Source organism: Salminus brasiliensis, chromosome 9 (genome assembly GCF_030463535.1).
Source record: "Salminus brasiliensis chromosome 9, fSalBra1.hap2, whole genome shotgun sequence".
Classification (NCBI taxonomy): domain Eukaryota; kingdom Metazoa; phylum Chordata; class Actinopteri; order Characiformes; family Bryconidae; genus Salminus; species Salminus brasiliensis.
This window is the reverse complement of record NC_132886.1, coordinates 12,319,744-12,337,096: the sequence shown is the minus strand read 5'-3', so window position 1 is coordinate 12,337,096 and position 17,353 is coordinate 12,319,744. Positions and strand designations below refer to the sequence as shown.

The following is a 17,353-nucleotide window of genomic DNA, read 5'->3' as shown; positions in this document are numbered from 1 at the left end:
GTCACTGTGCTTTTATTTAGTGTATGTTTCAATACATTTGACTTTTAATCATTTTAAATCCAACTGGGCAATGCAAAATTTGCTTAGACCACAGATAGAAACAGATAGTCAGACAGACAGATAGTCTCATTAACATCTCAAGTCATCCACTTTGGCTGTAAAATACATTCACTAGAGTCTCTGAGGTGATTTTGGTTAATGCGATGCTGCCCTCTTCAGGAGAAAGACTGTCATTGTAACCCAATTCTGAATTGAGCCCAATTTTACTACATTATACTGTCAACAGCTCACTCTAGTGGTTATATCTGATCAAAGGTATATACAAGGTGTATACTGTTACATTGTAATATTTACTGAGTAATATTTTCATACATATCTTTCATACATATCATTTTATGTAAAAAAAAAAAGTAAAGTTATTTATCTGAAATATGGAAAACAAACAAACAAACATTGTTTTAAAGGACGGTCACAGCAACGAGCCAGTCCTTAGTTTATCTAATTAATTCTTAATTAAAGTTAATCAGGGGAGCTGCTGGTGGGGCCGAGCAAATCCATACAGTGTCTGGAGATCACAGAGACGTCAGCAACCAAACCTGTGCTCTTCTAACTGTATCAGTCTTACCAACATATCAGCAACTTCACTGACAAACAACAACACATTCTGACAACTGACTACAGTATTTATGTTTACTTCTATTTATTCTAATGGTATTTGGTGCTTTTATAGGCAGAACAACACACTTACAGCACAGTATTATGAGTAGTGTCTGTAAGTACTGTATAGAATATAACAACTGGTCATTTTAAACCTACATATTCATAGGTATAGAGACGATGATAGTGATGGTGATAAGAATGGTTTATAAGATGATGCTGATAACGATGGTCATCATTTTGCTCGGCTGTTGATGAATGTGACTGGCTGATTACGTTTGTTCATCTCTCGTGACATTTGGCACCAAACACAGGGACAGCAAAAGAATGAATAGACACAGTCATTACAGATGGATCCCTAGGTAAAAGAGAGAAAGAGAGACAATAGAAATGAGGTTCAAACAAAAAGAGAGAGAAGGCCTAATGACTTCAGAAACCTAAAACTGGTTGCAAACAAAACCATTAAGATCTTGAAATGACAAATGGAAAATTGTCCAGTCTGGCTTTTAACTTGTGGTGTTTGAGCAGATCCAGCGCAGCGTGATTTCCCATTCGTCAGAACTTCAAGATCTGGACTGAAGGGACTTCAGATTCAGATACTTCAGATTACTAATCAATGTTATTCACTTCAGTAATCTGTAGTTTTAATGTTATGGATGGTTCATGTAATGGTGTGTATTTCACATGTGCATTGTCTAAAAACTGCATGTGAGCATAAATAAGTACACAGGTGTTTCACGGGTAATTGCATGCAGACGTGATCACGTTTTAACAGGTGAAAGTGTTTTCAGTAGAGTTCCAGTACATTCTAATAGTTTTTCAGTTCAGGAAGAATCAGGACCATACAGTCCTACGATACTGCCACACAAAGTCTAAACATAGTAACTGCACTTTTTATTTATTTATTTATTTAATTTTTAGCCAACTGAGGTAGCTGATTACCAAACCCCCTTTTCTCAGCACTCTCCCCTATCACATGATCCCAACACTGCGAGGCTGAGGACTGACACATGCCTCCTCCACCACATGTGCAACCATACACCACCTCTTTTTGAACTATCGCTGATGTAACGTCTCTAGGCAACCACCGCGCTCTGAGGAAAGCGCCAGGTACCCAACTCAATGATGCTATGGCTAGGAGGTGCCTGCGCCTGACCAGCATCACACTAAAGTGATGTAGGGACAGAGAGTGAGTCATTTACACACCCAGTTGTGGTCCCTCTGGCTCCGGCTGCTGATGGCAGGCAGCATGACCTGGGATTGGCACCAGCAATTGGTGGCAGCACTTTAGTCTGCTGGACCACTCAGAGTGCTGCATTGAATTTACTTGATTCTAGTGTAAACTTTTTCCACATGAATAAAATATATAATAATACAAACAATCTCATTTCTGCCCACTTACTTTTAGCAGGAACTTAGGAACAAATTTTGTAAAATGTATTAAAATTATTAAGATTTTTTCAGGATATCGAAAATGCTGAAACAGTAAAGCTATTTTTCGTAGTTTTACCGCTGCTCTACTCACTGTTCTTAGGCTTTGTAGGACAGTATAGTGCATGAATGTGTTCTTGATCTTATAACTTTAATACTTCGAACTTTAACTACTCAATGACACACTCCCTACAACTCTTCACTGTTCTAACCTCGATGCCATAGCGCTGGCGCACTGATGCTCTCATGGCTAAGGTGATTGGTGGAATGAAGCCCAACTCGAGCAGTGGTAAGCACAAGCACTCTCCATGTTTCTTTGATGTGCAGCAGGCGAAACAGGGCAGACACCAGAACGAGAAACAACCTACAGGACACAAGATACACATTAGCAGGTTCCGGTCAAAGAGAATGCCCTTGTAACCAAAGACCATGTTGAATCAGACAGCACAACATTTGACAGATAGTCACTGCTGACATCAACATGGTTTAAAAACCCCTCTACAGATAACCTCACAATTAATACCCACTAATTCTGGCCTATGTAATTCTGGCCTAAATGTTATTTATTGTATTATTCAGTAACTACATGGATAATAATCAAGCTAGCTGAGACATTCTTTCTCTACAGAAATGTAGCTGATTGGCCAAGATATGTCAGTGTCTGAGATTTGCATCTTGAAGTTTACACTAAAGTGACTACATCACCCAGAATCCCTTTGTGTCCCTTAAACACCTGTTACACTAACCTCCGCTATATATGTGATAAAACTGTTTAGAATTGTGATTTTTGATGAACCGTTCCCTTAAGTTATATTGGAGTAAATAATAAAAGCCTGGAGATCTTGGGTTTCAAGGGGCTAAATACAATACAAAAAAGCACATGATTAGATATGTCATTATTAAACTTCCATAGCATAACATTACAAAAATACATATTTGATATTAAATATGATGGTAAGTTAAAGTTCTGAGATCAGGGCAGCAATAAAGGTTGTTATTAGAAGTCATTCAGCAGTGAGTAAATTGTGATGTCTCCCTCTGCTGGCCTCAGTGGGGAGCTTATGCACAGGTCAGGCGCTGCAGTGTGCAAGGGCTAAGCTCCGCCCTTCACCTGAGGCTCATCTCCAGCACACAGGTGCTGTTCATGGTTGGACTGATTAGGACTCTTCTTAGGCACTTCAGTTGGAGTGTGCTTTGTGAAGCCACTGTTTCTTCACCAAATGTTTGAATGTGATTGTGGCATTTTGACCTTCTGCTTTGTACTGTGACCTGGATTATGGATTCGCCTGTGTTATACCTGCCTGCCTGCCTGTCTGTTACCTGACCTCTGCCTGTCCTGACAATGAGTATTGCTTTAGCCCTAATAAAGTCCCTCTGCACAGGCAGTCTGCAAAGAAGATGAACAGGTTAAATGGTCTTTTACAGGACATTATCTTGTGGCCATGAGCTAAAATGTTGGGGATACAAATTTTCTAGTTTTTCAAGTTCCTAGTATATTTGTTTATATGTTATATGTAATTGTATACCAATATGTTATCTCATAGCCACAATGTATTAATTAATGGCCTTGAGATATTATCTAGTGGTCTATTATTTATATATATATATATATATATATATATATATATATATATAGTGCTCTCAGTAAATTGTCTCATAGCCCCAATAATATATTATCTATCTAACATATCTATGAACCTCCAAGCCCCAAAATATTATCTGCTGACATAGTATTATCTGCTGAAATAGTATTGATTATTAATTATTAATATTTACATTTGTGACCTCAGTATATTAATTAGTTGCCCTAATATATTATCTTGTGGCTTCAGTGTATTATCTTGTGACCACGTCTTACTCAAAATACCCACCATGTTAGCAAAGAAACTCCGTACTTTGTTGTGTCAGGCTGGAATATGACAGGGGAGGTTTGTTGATTCTCAGGGTTTGAGGAGGGATGCAAGAGGATGTCATTCCTTTCATAGACAGAGAGATCTTTACGTGAAGCCATCAAGTTACAATTAAGGAGGCGTGCCCTCATTAAGGAGATGATTGTACAGGCATTCATTACTCCTGCCCGCTCAAACACACTCCAAGAAGGTTCAGGGAAGCAGAGCTGGGAAGCACACTGAGCTTGTTGTCTGTGGTAATGAACTGTACACCAGCTCTACAGATGCAGCAGATAGGGATCAAGTTTGAAAATAGTGGTACTTGGCATGAGAAATGACCTCTCATATGACGAGTGTACGACATTCGACAAAGTGTTGTAACAGTACCCCACCAGTCAAGCAGAAAGAGAATAAACAGGTCCTTTAGAGAGACAGTGCACATGTGACTGAAACCCTCTCAAAGGCTCATCCCCTCAAACACAGCCACACACAAAAACAGACAAATTGCACTAACTTGCATATAAACGAACTCACATTCAGGTACATTGTCGCAGAAGTCACAGATGCCTGAGCTCCACTGGTTGGAGGAGGCCACCAGCACAACGGGCTGGGGCTGCTGGACCACCATTTTCGCCATGATGTCTGTATACAAAAACACACACACACACACATTTAAATAATTCACATTTAAATAATTTAGACCAAATCTAATCCTAGGCTCTGTCCACATTCTATATGCACACAGTGTTTTAGGTCACTGAAAATAGAGGTTTTTGGAGATTTATGAGAAAAGCCTTAGACTAGTTTAATCCATGTCCAAGAAACCAGAACTTAGTTTGATCAAATTCAAGGTCTATGCTACCCTCTAACTCTGAGACTGTGAGACTTTTGTTTGCAAACACTGTAGTTAACAAAATGCCTTGTGTGTTCTTGTTCAGCACAGTTTACAGATCTCACTGCTCAAACACACCTCATTCGCCCCATCTGTTAATTGTCAACTTCAATTCAATTCAATTATACTTATTCATTATATACTAATACGGGCTTGTACAGTACAAACAAACACTGCTAGGCTAAGTCTCGTCTGCAGAATAGGTAGGACATGACACCGCAGTGCAAGGACAGTAGACAAAACACAAGACGGTGCATAGACAGTTCAAACAAGTTCAAAGACGAAAAGAAAACCCCCAATAAATACAAAAACCTATAACTATGTGCATATGTGCATGTGCAAATGTGTGATTAAGGTCCAAACTAAGTCACACTAAGTTAAACTAAGCAGTAGGTCTGCTTGAGCAGGGAAATCTCTAAATCTCCAAACTGTTGTAAATGAACACTATACTGTAGACTAAAGTTTAAAGAACCTTCACATAATTCAAAAGAGACCTTCACCAATTCAGGGTTTTCCAAATCAAGAATCTTTTGGCCACATTTCTTTGTACGTCAAATGACCTTGAATAAATGACTAGCTGCAAACCGTAAATCATTTGTTTCTTGATCTTCTAATGTCACTTTCTCATGGCCCGTTCCTTCAAGTGAAGACAAATACAGTTATGTTTGATTGCTGTGATTCCTGAAGAAAAGAAAAGTATATATGGGCCCATAATAACCACTGCATCAAATACAAACCAGCGTGAACACACTGCAACTGTTGGATATCTGTTATGAATGGAAGCTAATAATCACATACCTTTGTAAAGTTCTGGAGGGCAGAAGAGGAGACACACACACACACACACACTTGAAACTGACCTTGCTTTACTTCTGCAGGATGAAGATAAAGCGATAGACACTCACTCATTCACACACCTTAGGGTAGGGGTTACTGGTAGAACTTGTTAGGTGTGTGTATGTAAGGAGGATGCTGCACTGTCGTCAGACTGGATTCTCTGGAGGCCGGGTTCTAGACTGGAATTTCTGTTATAGTTTTATTTTCTGTTATAAATCTGTTGTGATACAGTTATGTCCATATAAGGGCATTATTTGCACATTAATAATTCTGCTCATTTTGCCTCTTTACACCACCTCAGTTGAGGAATTACAAGCATTGGTAACATTGCCTCTCTATAAGTCGAAAGAAATGAGATAATTGACTAATAAGCAGCTTCATGGCCAGGTTTGGCTTATTAATGCAGTATTTCATCACAATCTTAAAAGCCGGAAACCTTCACTTAAATCACATCTTTCTTTTTTTAATGGACTGAAGTATTGTCAGAGGGGTAATTTGGTGACTACTTATAGGTGATATTATGATATTTTTCATTATTATTTGACAAGAAATTAAAATGTCAAATGCCAACTGAATGCAATACACACCCTTTTCACCCTTGTTCAGCACCCTGTGGTTGCTGGGCAGCATTTGCTAATATACTTATTTTATACCATTTTAAAGATGTAAGCCAATTGAAGGACACCCCTACCCACCTACTCATCATTACTGCATGCTCTCCAGACCGCCATGCAGATCCCTGCATGTGTCATTCGCCCTCTGGCCGAGCCACAAAACCCCACCAGCCTGCTTCACTCCCTGATATCCCCCTGATAAGACTCCTAACATCAACCTGAGGTGTATGATGGGTAAATCTCAGTACTTGTGTGTAGCATTAGGCTCACTTTTATTTCTTTCTTCAGTTTTTTTTTATTGCTGTGTATCAATGAGTTATTCAACATTTCATGCTTGTACTGTGTTCTCTGTTGTGCTTCCAGTGTCAACCAGAGGAGAATGGCTAACCCTTCTGAATCTCGGTTCCTCTTAAGGTTCCTGTTGCTCTGCCCTTGCTACTGTTGCTATTGGCTTGCTCAATTGGTGCTTGTACTCTCTGTAAAGCGCTATAGGAATAAACCTGGAGCTTGTGTCTATTTTTGGCTTATTTCTTTATTGAAATCAACAAAAGCCATAAATAAATCAAACACACACACAGAGCCAACACTGTCTCTCTCTCTCTCTTATACACACTCACACACTCTGGCATGCATATGTAATATATCTGTTCATACTGAATGAGGTTCTTCTTATTACACATCTTGAAACAATGCTGCAGACCCAGTTCACAATGTATAGAAAGCAGGTCCACCACAATGCCACACTGTTTAGGTTTCTGTGTGTGTCAAGCTGTTGCCTACACTTTGACATTTAAAGACAACAATCTTTAAAAAAAACTAAGGCCCACATCACTAAAGAAACTGTACTTAAATGTGTTAGACAACATTTTTCAATCTGACACACCTAAGAATGTAGTCTAAAGTATTACCAGGAGGAAGCACGTCTCCAGCTAACAACCATAATCTAAACATAGTCAGGGCAGATTTCTCTGTAACTACTATGAATTATTTAGTAATCTATCCATCTTCGTATGCTATATGGACATAAGTATTAAGACACCTGCTCATTCATTGTTTCTTCAGAAATCAAGGATATTAAAAAAGAGTTTATCATGCTGTTTCTACTGTTCAGGGAAGGCTTTTTACTAGATTTATCAGGAAAATTGCTGATTTGATTGCATTCGGTGACAAGGGCCTTCATAAGGTCAGGATGTTGGATGATCACCACCTCATCTCAAATGGATTGGATGGAGCACCATCGCTCCAGAGAACACAGCTGCACTGCCGGGCGGGTTTATATCCCCTTGCTCATGACTAGCATTAGCATTTCTATGTTACTGGCAGTACTCCTCTACAGGGACTAGTCAAGCTGTTTGTGTGCGTGCATTTCCACATCTGTGTCAGCAACACTGGGTGCAACTTAGCAACGTAGCACTTGGTAGCATTTAAGTTGTGCATTAAGGAGTGGATTCATTAAAAGGGGTGTCCACAAACATTTGGACAAATGGTGTATCTGCGTCTTCCTGGTCAGCTTCCTGGGACCATTAGATGCAAGGCAGGGTACCACACACCTATTCAGTCACACACTCACACACACACCTAAGGGCAACTGACAATAAAAAATCAGTATTTTTGGAGCTCCTGGAGCTGTGCAGCACACATACCACCTGCTGCGCCACCATGCCGCCCCAATCATTTAGTGATGACACAACTAAAGTGAGTTTTGTAGTTGAACCTGAGGAACTGAAATGTGAGCTCTCGTACATGTCAAAGGTTTTGCATGAGTTTCACTGAAGTACATTGTAGAAAGTCATGTTTGTGTTTCAGTCACAAACCTCATGCTTTTTTCATCTGACCTGGCCAGACCAGTTACTACTGACAGCTTTCAGCTACTAAAACAACATGTCAACATGTCTCACTCACTCACTCTTTCACTCACTCGCTCACTCACTCACTCACTCTCTCTCTCACTCTCTCATGGATAAGCAGTGGGAAAAGCTGTTCTGCACCCAGTCCAGAATGACTAAGCGAACATGGTAGTTATTCAGTAATATGTTACACTAAAGGGGACATAGTATCAGAAACCTGTGCACGTACATTTGGGAGTCTGGAGTTCCTACCAACCCTCTGTGGAATAAGACAATGCTGTCAAGTTTGCTTAGTCATTCTGGACTGAGCACCAACAAAAGCTCCCCACCTTTTTTTTTTTTAACTTTCGCTCACTCATTCTCTTCCTCTTCGTCATTACTTTACTCATTATCTTTCACCCACTTACTTCATTTCTCTCTCTCTTCACTCTCTTGGTCTCTCTATTTTTTGCTCATTTGCTCACTCTCTTTCACTTTCTCTCACTCACTGTCACCAGGCTATTGACGATGGGGTTGTGGGTTCGAGACCAGGGCTTGGCAAACTGTCACTGTTGGGCCCTTAAGCAAGGCCCTTAACCCTGTCCACCACTCCAGGCATATGTCCAACACAAATGGGGAATATGGATCTCTTTGTCTTATTGCTCATTTGTTCACTCTTTAGTTCTTTAGATCTTTCACACACCCCCACTCGCTTCTACTCGAACTCTTTTTTGCTCGATTACTCACTCTTCCAATCACCCTTACTCCATATTTACTCATTTGCTCACTCTTTTACACACTGTTTTGTAGTCACTCTCACTCATGTTCATTCTACAACCTTGTGTAACTCTTTTGTACTCACTTTCTTCAACACCCTTTCACTCTTTTATCACTTGCTCACTTGCTCACTCTTTCATTCACTCGTCACTCATTTGCTCCCTCTTTCACTCCCTCTTTTACTTGCTCTCACTCTCCTATTCTTAAACTCTCTTTTTCACTCCTTCACTCACTCTTAATCTTAATCTCACTTACCCCATCCTTCCCTCCCTCTCTTTTACTCCCTCTTTCTATCTCCTTATCTCTCTCACTCTTTCTGTCTCTCTCTAAACAACACTATAGTAACGTGAATAAACAAGCAATGGTAATGCTAAAGCAGCTCCTACAAACTTGTGCATTTACTATAAAACTCTCTGATAGAACAAAGTTCTACCCGTCCCACTGAAGTTTGGCCCAGCCTTCAAAAGCAGTCATTGTGAAAGGTGCTTGTGGGCTCCAGTACTCTAAATGACATGGGCGTGATCCAGGTAGAGAAGGGGTGTGCGCTGTGTTTTTGACATGGAAGAGGAAGGTGAGGGAGACAGATCTTTGGTCAGCGCAGCCGTCCTCTTCTTCATCTCTCTGGAGATCTGACACCAGGACAGCGGGTAACAGCAGCAGCCATAGAAACAATCACTGAACACATTGCCCTATGACAGAGAGAGAGAGAGAGAGAGAGAGAGAGAGAGAGAGAGAGAGAGAGAGTGAAAGAGAGAGAGAGGGTGAAGTAGGTAAGATAATACCATCTGACTATATGATGTATAAATCTGATGTATAAAATTACGGGCCCAGAAGTTTTAGTTTATCTACAAAACATCTGTATTTGAAACTGAAAGAGTGCCCTCTACTGGGAAACTCAAATATCAGTCTCCAAAAACAGCTTTTCCACTGCCTTCGAACCAGAACCATCCCACAAATCAACCAAACATCCAAGAGCTGGAAAACCCATTTCCGACTGTAAATTTACACAAGCCTTCTCAGAACCCGGCTGAACTAATGCTTTACTGTAGCTTTTTTCACTAAGGCCTTCACTCTGGCAATAAGGCTGTTGTTACGCGCTCCAGAACTTTCTTCTTTCATGTTCCAAGGTCACAGAACCGTGCATGATGGTCTCATTACTTAGAAGAAATCAGTAAACCAGCACTACACACACCACTGCCTCGGTAACATTCAAAGCACAGTCTCCCACCACTGAGACTAATGCCATGAAGATCAAGAGCCGATTGTATTGAAATTCAGCAGACACATAAAGAGTGGGGAATGAACCTGGCATTCAACCATGCATACCTACATAACAGCAACCAACCAGCAGCAGCTTTTGCTCTTAAGCTCTTACATAATAACAATGCGATCAAAGGGGTCTTTTATCACTCACAGGAGATAAACAGTAAGTCCTTGAAGATCTCTAATGATGTGTCTTTTTTCTACAGTTCCCTGTAGACCATTATCACACTCCTGCGTTCATTAATACGGAAGCATAAACAGTAGTGCTAAACGGCTTCCAGACATGTAGTAAACAATGTCTGAGGCTTCTGCACATTCCTATACATCCATAATTCACCCATAATTCAACCAAACACAGTGTGGAAGTTTAAACATGTTCAGCTCCAGCTGAAAAACTCCACCCAGTTATTTTTAACGAGGCAACCAGGAAAACCAGAGTTAAACTGAATGGGAGTGAACGCAGGGCTGAACAGTGGGGCATATTCACTAATGATTATGATTAAAATGAATAAACGAATAAACTTGAAGATCAGTGTTAATTCTTTCAGCATTTGTTCAAACTGTTTCAGCAAGCTTTGCTCAAACCCCTTGAGAAACTGACCCCTCAGCGCTGTATCCTGGTGAGAGGTTTAATGCAGAAAAGTGAGGCTGTGGCGCTTTGCTGGGTGTGGTGTTCAGAGTGCTTGCTAATGTTTACATGGGCTGAGTGGGATTTTTTCTCCTCCAGAATATAGTTCAGTAAGTGCTGGTCTTTGGTCTGTCCATTCAGAGATGTGATGTCTCTGCTTTGCTAAACTCTTAACAGGTGGATTTCTAGCGGCTCCAATTCTGGTATGCTCCACCGCCTGAACACCGTTGCTTTTCCACACTGAACCTGTTCACGGCTGAGCTCCGCACAATGGTAAACGACGTGCTGCGGCAGACGTGCAGGGTCACACAAATCTTTTGCGTGATGCGCTTCGGTCAAGATAAACTAAGACAAACTCTTTTGTCCATGTTGGAGGGACTGAAGCCCAATGAAGATTTTAAGGGAGGCCGAGAGCGTTCAGTTAAACGGTGCAGGCAGATGTTCAATAACACTGCTATTCAGAGCCAGACATGACGCCACAGTGATTGTGAGAAAATTCTGTTAGTATCCAGATAAACCTGAGGCCTAATCTGTTTGTCCAGGTGTTTTTACAAATCGTCCCCATCTTACTCTGATTAGCTAACTAAGATACACCTTAGCAATAAGGGTTTCATTTAGCATTCTCTGCTTTAACATCCCCCCTGCAACTCTGAAAGGGCTTGGTAACAAGCTGACTAGTTGAATCAGGTGTGTTTCGACTGAAAAAAGGGTCAATTTGTACTTTGTTTCACCATTAACATTTGGACCAATTTTTTTAAACATAGACTCCCATTGAATGTTTTTTCTTTTCCTGCAAAGTTGCCATTTTTGCATATAACATTTTTTACAGACCCTTAGAACTGTCCTAACTGTCCCCCCAATATGGCATCCCCTGCAGAGAGGTGCTTTTAGGAACTATTTAACCAGGTAAAGACATGTTTAAGTATTTAAATGGTTCTTTAGGTTATTATGGTTTATATATATCCATTGCCATTACTAAATCACCTTTGAAGATCCCTGTTTTTAAGAGTGTAGTAAACTGTTGTAGTTGTCCCCATATAGGATGAATTAACAATTAAAGTGTGTGCTTAACACTGAAGTCCAGGCCTCCCTTCCTCATTCGTAGGAAGAATAAATAACCCACTTAAAATGAGCTAGTTGATGTGATATATTCACCTGGAAGTACTGATACTGATTTCATTTGAGTCATTTTTGAAAGAAATGAATCATGTGTCTAGTTTTATAAACACAGTTCAACACAGTTTATGTTCAAGCAAGGCTTTGATCAAGCAAGAGCTCAACTTGTGTGTGGTTAGGAGCCTCTGTTCTGTGTGGTTAGGAAAGGTCTTGGCTAAATAAGACTTAAACTTGTAAACAAGAGACCTGTTGGGAAGTTTTAGCCTTTTAAATACCTACATTGCAAAGCACCAAGTGCGTAAGCCTACCCTGGGCCATCGGCCAACACCAGCCACTAGGCAGCTTATCTCCGATCCCCAATCCCACACACCGCATCGACTCATGGAGGCGTCAGATGTGGGAAAGTTCCTGTGTGTGGGGTCAGAGATGCTGGGAGGGTTGTTATCAGCTCTTGGTCTCTAACCGTTGAAAGGTTTCTCAGCAGCAGAGGAACAGGTATCAGCTCTTGGTCTTAAAATATCACAAACATTCTCAGCAGTTGAAACTCTGAGACACTGAGCGACAAAGATGCTTATCTAAACGCTTGAGGCAGGTAGAACAATAGCGCAACACGTTTATACACTATGTGTCCAAATGTTTGTGGACACCGCTTCTAATGAATGCATTGAATGCAGCTACTTTAAGTGGTACCCATTGCTGACACAGTTGTGCAAATGCACATACAGCTTGTGTAGTTCCTGTGGGAAAAGCACTGCCAATAGAATAGGACTCTCTGGAGCAGATAAACATAAACCTATTGGCACCATGCCTAATGCCAGACATGGGCTAGCAGGGTTGCGCTGTGAAGCAGTGGAACTGTGTTCTCTATATTAATGGTTTGTGCTCTAGCCAGTACTTTTCAGGTTAGCTGGGGAGTTGGGGATGAGGTGGGGTGGTGTTCATCCAACATCTTGACCTAGCTCCCTGAATGCAATCAGATCCTCGCAGCAATGCGCCAAAATCTAGTACAAAAACTTCTGGACAGTAGTGACAGTTACAAAAGCAGGGTAAATTCTTTAATGATTTCATGATTTCAGAAGAAATAGTGATGGAGCAGATGTCCCAATCGTGTGTGTGTGTGTTACCTTAATGCCGTAGCGCTCTCTCACTGCTGCACGCATTGCGAGGGAGGCTGGAGGCACGCAGCCCACACAGTCTAGCAAAGGCAAACACAAACAGCCTCCTGCGGCCCTGCTCGTCTTACACACAAATACAGGCAAACACCAGAGAGCAAAGCAACCTACACACACACACACACACACACACACACACACACACACAGAAAGTAGTTCACGTTCTCTTTTTTTATATTAGTGGCCAAAGTACAGATACACATTAATGCTTTACTGTTTTATTACATTTTGTCAGTCAAAAGTATTTTCATCATACGGGGGACATTTGGACCCCACAAAGTACTAAATACATTGCCACAAATGGAAGCATCCACACACAGTATGAGCACAATTTGTCAGTTAATGTCAAAATAAACATCTGTAAGACAAGAGGAGCAGCAGACTACTCACAGTCACCCATATCCCCATAGCATTCACACAGTCCAGTGCTCCACTGCCCCTCCTGAACTAGTGGACCAGGCTGAGACCGTACCACTGACAACAGCAGGGGGAAGCTTTCTCTGTCCATGCTGAAATATAGTCTAGAAATACATGCCAGGCATGTCATCAGAAGTCCACCTAAGAGAGGTTAAGTTCACAACAGTGCTAACATTTCCTCTGCAATATACCAAATGTGACACCCGAAGAACTATCCATCTCCGCAGTAAACACTGTGGAATAAGACGGGTTTGGCCCTGTTGTGTTTTTACAATCCTGTTAAAGTAAGTAAACATACCTGTTCAGGTCCCGAGGTTCTTTAAAGCTTGATCAACGTGCTGCTTCTAACAGTATGAACTGGACATTGCTGGCCAATGAGCTCCCACAGATCATGTGGTGTCTACAGTAAACAAATATATTGCAAGGTAGCAAATGTGGTGTTTGGCCTGAGATTCACTTGACACGGGAAACAGGTGCTGAGGTCTTTTTAATTTAGAAAAAACAACAAACAGAGCCAGTTTAAATAACATTATCCCATTTATTACTCAGTAAATAAACAACCATGCAAATGATTAATAATATGTTATTATTAGGTTTTTGGAGTGAAGAATAGAAGCTTGGACCCCCCACACATTGATCATTTAAAGGGTCAGCCAAAAAGTTCCATAATATGATAAAAGTAGGGCAGAGTGAGGAACAAGAAATGTCATCTGTGAGTTTTCACAGAAATTTCAAAGAAATTGAAGAGATATTTCTTAACAGTCACTCTGAGGACAGTGTTCAGATCAGAAAGGCAAGTATTAGTGTAAGCTGTGTTTATGATATACACCTATTTTATTTAAAATAATTGTAATTTAATTATTTAACTATTTTAATTATTTTAAATAATTCCCAGTGATTATAATATCTTGAAGTAAATAAATCAGAGTTAGCAAATAAGTCAGAGATAGCTGGGCTAAAGTATAGCCTTCATATGACATACAGTGTTACAACAAAGCCTCACAATGACAACATTGAGAGAGGTCCAAATCCCTCTTTATAAAGTTATGTTTAAGTTATTTGGCCACATAAATATACAAAAATAGACATATTATAGACATTTCATGAATCTAATTATTAAGCTGATACCTGCTGCCATATTGTTGGGCATAAATACATTTACAAGTGTTTGACACAAAGCTGCTGTCACTAATTATATTTATTTAAAGGCTGAAATAGTTGTGTATTTTTGTTGAGAAAAAAGCTCAATTAAAAAAACTGTAACAAACATTAGGTGTTACTTTACACAGATTAAATAAATTCTATTTCTTGTTAGCTGCATACAAAATAATCTCAAAAAAGTAGTACCTAGTTCTGCCCTACGTTGCACTGGTAGCAATACTGCACAGCTGCATTCCTATGGCACAATTGATTTGCCAAGTAATCTACAATTAGCAAAGATATTTAGTTATTATTCAATAACATGTTAGAATATATTGCTTATTTTATACATGTGCCTTTTGGCTATTGAAGTTGCCTTTAAACATTCACTTATCATTATGAGATGTGTTTCATTTTCATTTTATTACAAAATTTAATTCAACGTCCAAGGAAATGGTGACTAATTGTGCCTCATAGCCATTCTGAGTAAGTCAGTCTTAGTTAGCAGCAGCACGACTGGCTGATTAACAATTTTCTATTGTATAAAGCTGTTCAAGCAGCTGCAAAGAAGTAGGATTTCTTCACCCAAATCTTAAACATGAGAATGTTGGTGATAACATCATGGACCTTGGGACTGTGCTATTGATGTAACACTTAGATAGAGGGCAGTGTAGGAAATATGCACTGCACTCGATAAAAAAGAGTGCATTTTTCCCCACTGAGAGGACAGTGGCCTGTGGGAACATGCCTGATAGGTTTGTTTGGGTCTAAATCTGGTCAAATTGCACAAAAGCTCCAGTGTGTAAGATTACACCAGATATTGATAACAGCCCACACAATCGCCAAGGAACCAACGAAGAGACATGTTCAGTATTCATAACAACCATAATCACAGACATCAGAATTCAGAGTGCATAATTTTGGCTTTATTTTGGGAAAGTAAGGAAGCATATAAACTGTACACATCTATCCAAAGCTAAAAAGATACAACACAAATATTTGATATAAAAAGAACACTGAATAATAATATTTTATAAAAATAAAACAATTAAGGGTCAATAAAGAAAGAACTTGTGACCTACATTTAACTTCTTTCCATTATCACTTTAGGTTTACTAACATATTTGTGTTCAAGATTAATTCAGATTCACATTAAATCACAGGTAGCCAGACTATTGGGTACTACTGATAAAGCATTATGTCAGAATGAAAGCTCTGAAATCCATCTGTGGCAGTTTAAAGAGGTGTGGAAACTTTGAAGAAACGTGTGTTCTTGCAGTGTCTTTTGATTAAACCTGAACAAAATAAGAAATACAAATGCATTAGTTTAAAATCATGATTAAACAATACTGTAAAATAATAATAGCAAAAGTAATATCAGTATGTAATCAAAAGTAAGAAGGAATGAACTCACCATTACTTGTCTTTGCGCAAAGACACTCCTCACCAGCCACTGTACAAGACAGATAGAGAGAGACAGAGATACTCAGATGACTCCCAACGTCTTGGCTATTAGTTGCACTGATCTGTGTAACGTCAAATACAGTATCCAGACACCCTTTTAATTAGTGAATTATTTACTTTAAGGTGCACCCACTGCCAACATAGGTGTTTTATTGGGCGCAATGGTCTTGTATAACCTCCATAGAAAAGTTCTGCCAATAGAATGGGACGCTCTGGAGCAGCCGAACATGAGCCGAAGATCATGCCCAATGCCAAGTGTCAGCTAGGTATAAAGCCCCCCAGCCCTAAGCTGTGGAGCTGCATTCTCTGTAGTGGTTGAACACCACTGAACACTTCTTGGAGAAGTTGGAGTGGAGGTTTAGATGCAGAGATAAGAACCAGAACTATTTACACAGAATAAATGAACCGTACTGAGTTAAAGTCTGTGCAGGCATAAAGTGTGAATGTACTCACAGTTGCATTTCCAGTGTTTGCCACCAGACCTAATCAGGCTTTTTCTAGTGCACACTAATGGACAGAAGATCAGCAGTAAAACAAATCAGTTTTGATTTTACACAACAAATACCCCATAAAAATAATTCTTCAAGATCAAGAAAAATAAATCTCAGTTTATTTGAATGTAGATTGACTGGCGAAAAAAACTAAACTAAATAAACTAATGAATAAATACATTTTACCTAAGCATCTCTGAATCTTTAAGCATCAATTGATTGCACAATATTTCATATTCTAGCACACTTAATTACCAGGTTTAGTATGTCTGGCCCTGTTCTGTTGCCCACCCCTATTCTAGCATGATTAAGCACTGTATTTAATATTGTATGTTAAAATCTCTGAGCTTTGACAAACAAACAGAATACTCACACGTGCATTTCCAAGGTTCCTCAAGAACGTTACCAGGACGTCTTTGAGAGCATGCTAATGAATAGAAAATACAAATAAAATCAGCTCACACTCAAATCTATACACTACAGTATTCCTAAATAAAGGGTTCAGTGCCCAGACATACATTAAGCCTAGTCATGGACTATGTTTTTGATTTAATAGAAATGGTGTTGTAGTCCAGGACTAGGCTTAATTCACATCTGGGAAACCAATCAATTGATGACTACATATATACTGTCCTCCATGACCAGAATTTTTTGGGACCACTGTAGATGTTTTTTTAATACTTTAAGATGGGTTTGGCCCTGTTGTGTTTTTACAATCCTGTTAAAGTAAGTAAACATA

At 39.7% G+C, this 17,353-nt stretch overlaps 2 protein-coding genes and 1 long non-coding RNA gene across 3 annotated transcripts; all 3 read right to left on the bottom strand.

Moving 5' to 3' along the window:
- Positions 1–892: 892 nt before the first annotated feature.
- On the bottom strand, positions 893–4,614 carry LOC140562920 (cornifelin homolog B-like). The gene is made up of 3 exons (XM_072688784.1): positions 4,512–4,614; positions 2,301–2,452; positions 893–1,015 (listed from the first exon to the last, which is right to left on the bottom strand). Exons 1-3 carry the CDS (start codon positions 4,612–4,614, stop codon positions 893–895), a joined length of 378 nt encoding a protein of 125 aa, XP_072544885.1.
- A 4,812-nt stretch (positions 4,615–9,426) lies between these two features.
- On the bottom strand, positions 9,427–13,610 carry LOC140562919 (placenta-specific gene 8 protein-like). The gene is made up of 3 exons (XM_072688783.1): positions 13,493–13,610; positions 13,055–13,209; positions 9,427–9,612 (listed from the first exon to the last, which is right to left on the bottom strand). Exons 1-3 carry the CDS (start codon positions 13,608–13,610, stop codon positions 9,427–9,429), a joined length of 459 nt encoding a protein of 152 aa, XP_072544884.1.
- Positions 13,611–15,630: 2,020 nt separating this feature from the next.
- Positions 15,631–17,245, bottom strand: LOC140562917 (uncharacterized). The gene is made up of 4 exons (XR_011980184.1): positions 16,988–17,245; positions 16,577–16,630; positions 16,074–16,112; positions 15,631–15,954 (listed from the first exon to the last, which is right to left on the bottom strand). It is a non-coding gene; the product is annotated as an uncharacterized lncRNA (long non-coding RNA).
- Positions 17,246–17,353: the final 108 nt, after the last annotated feature.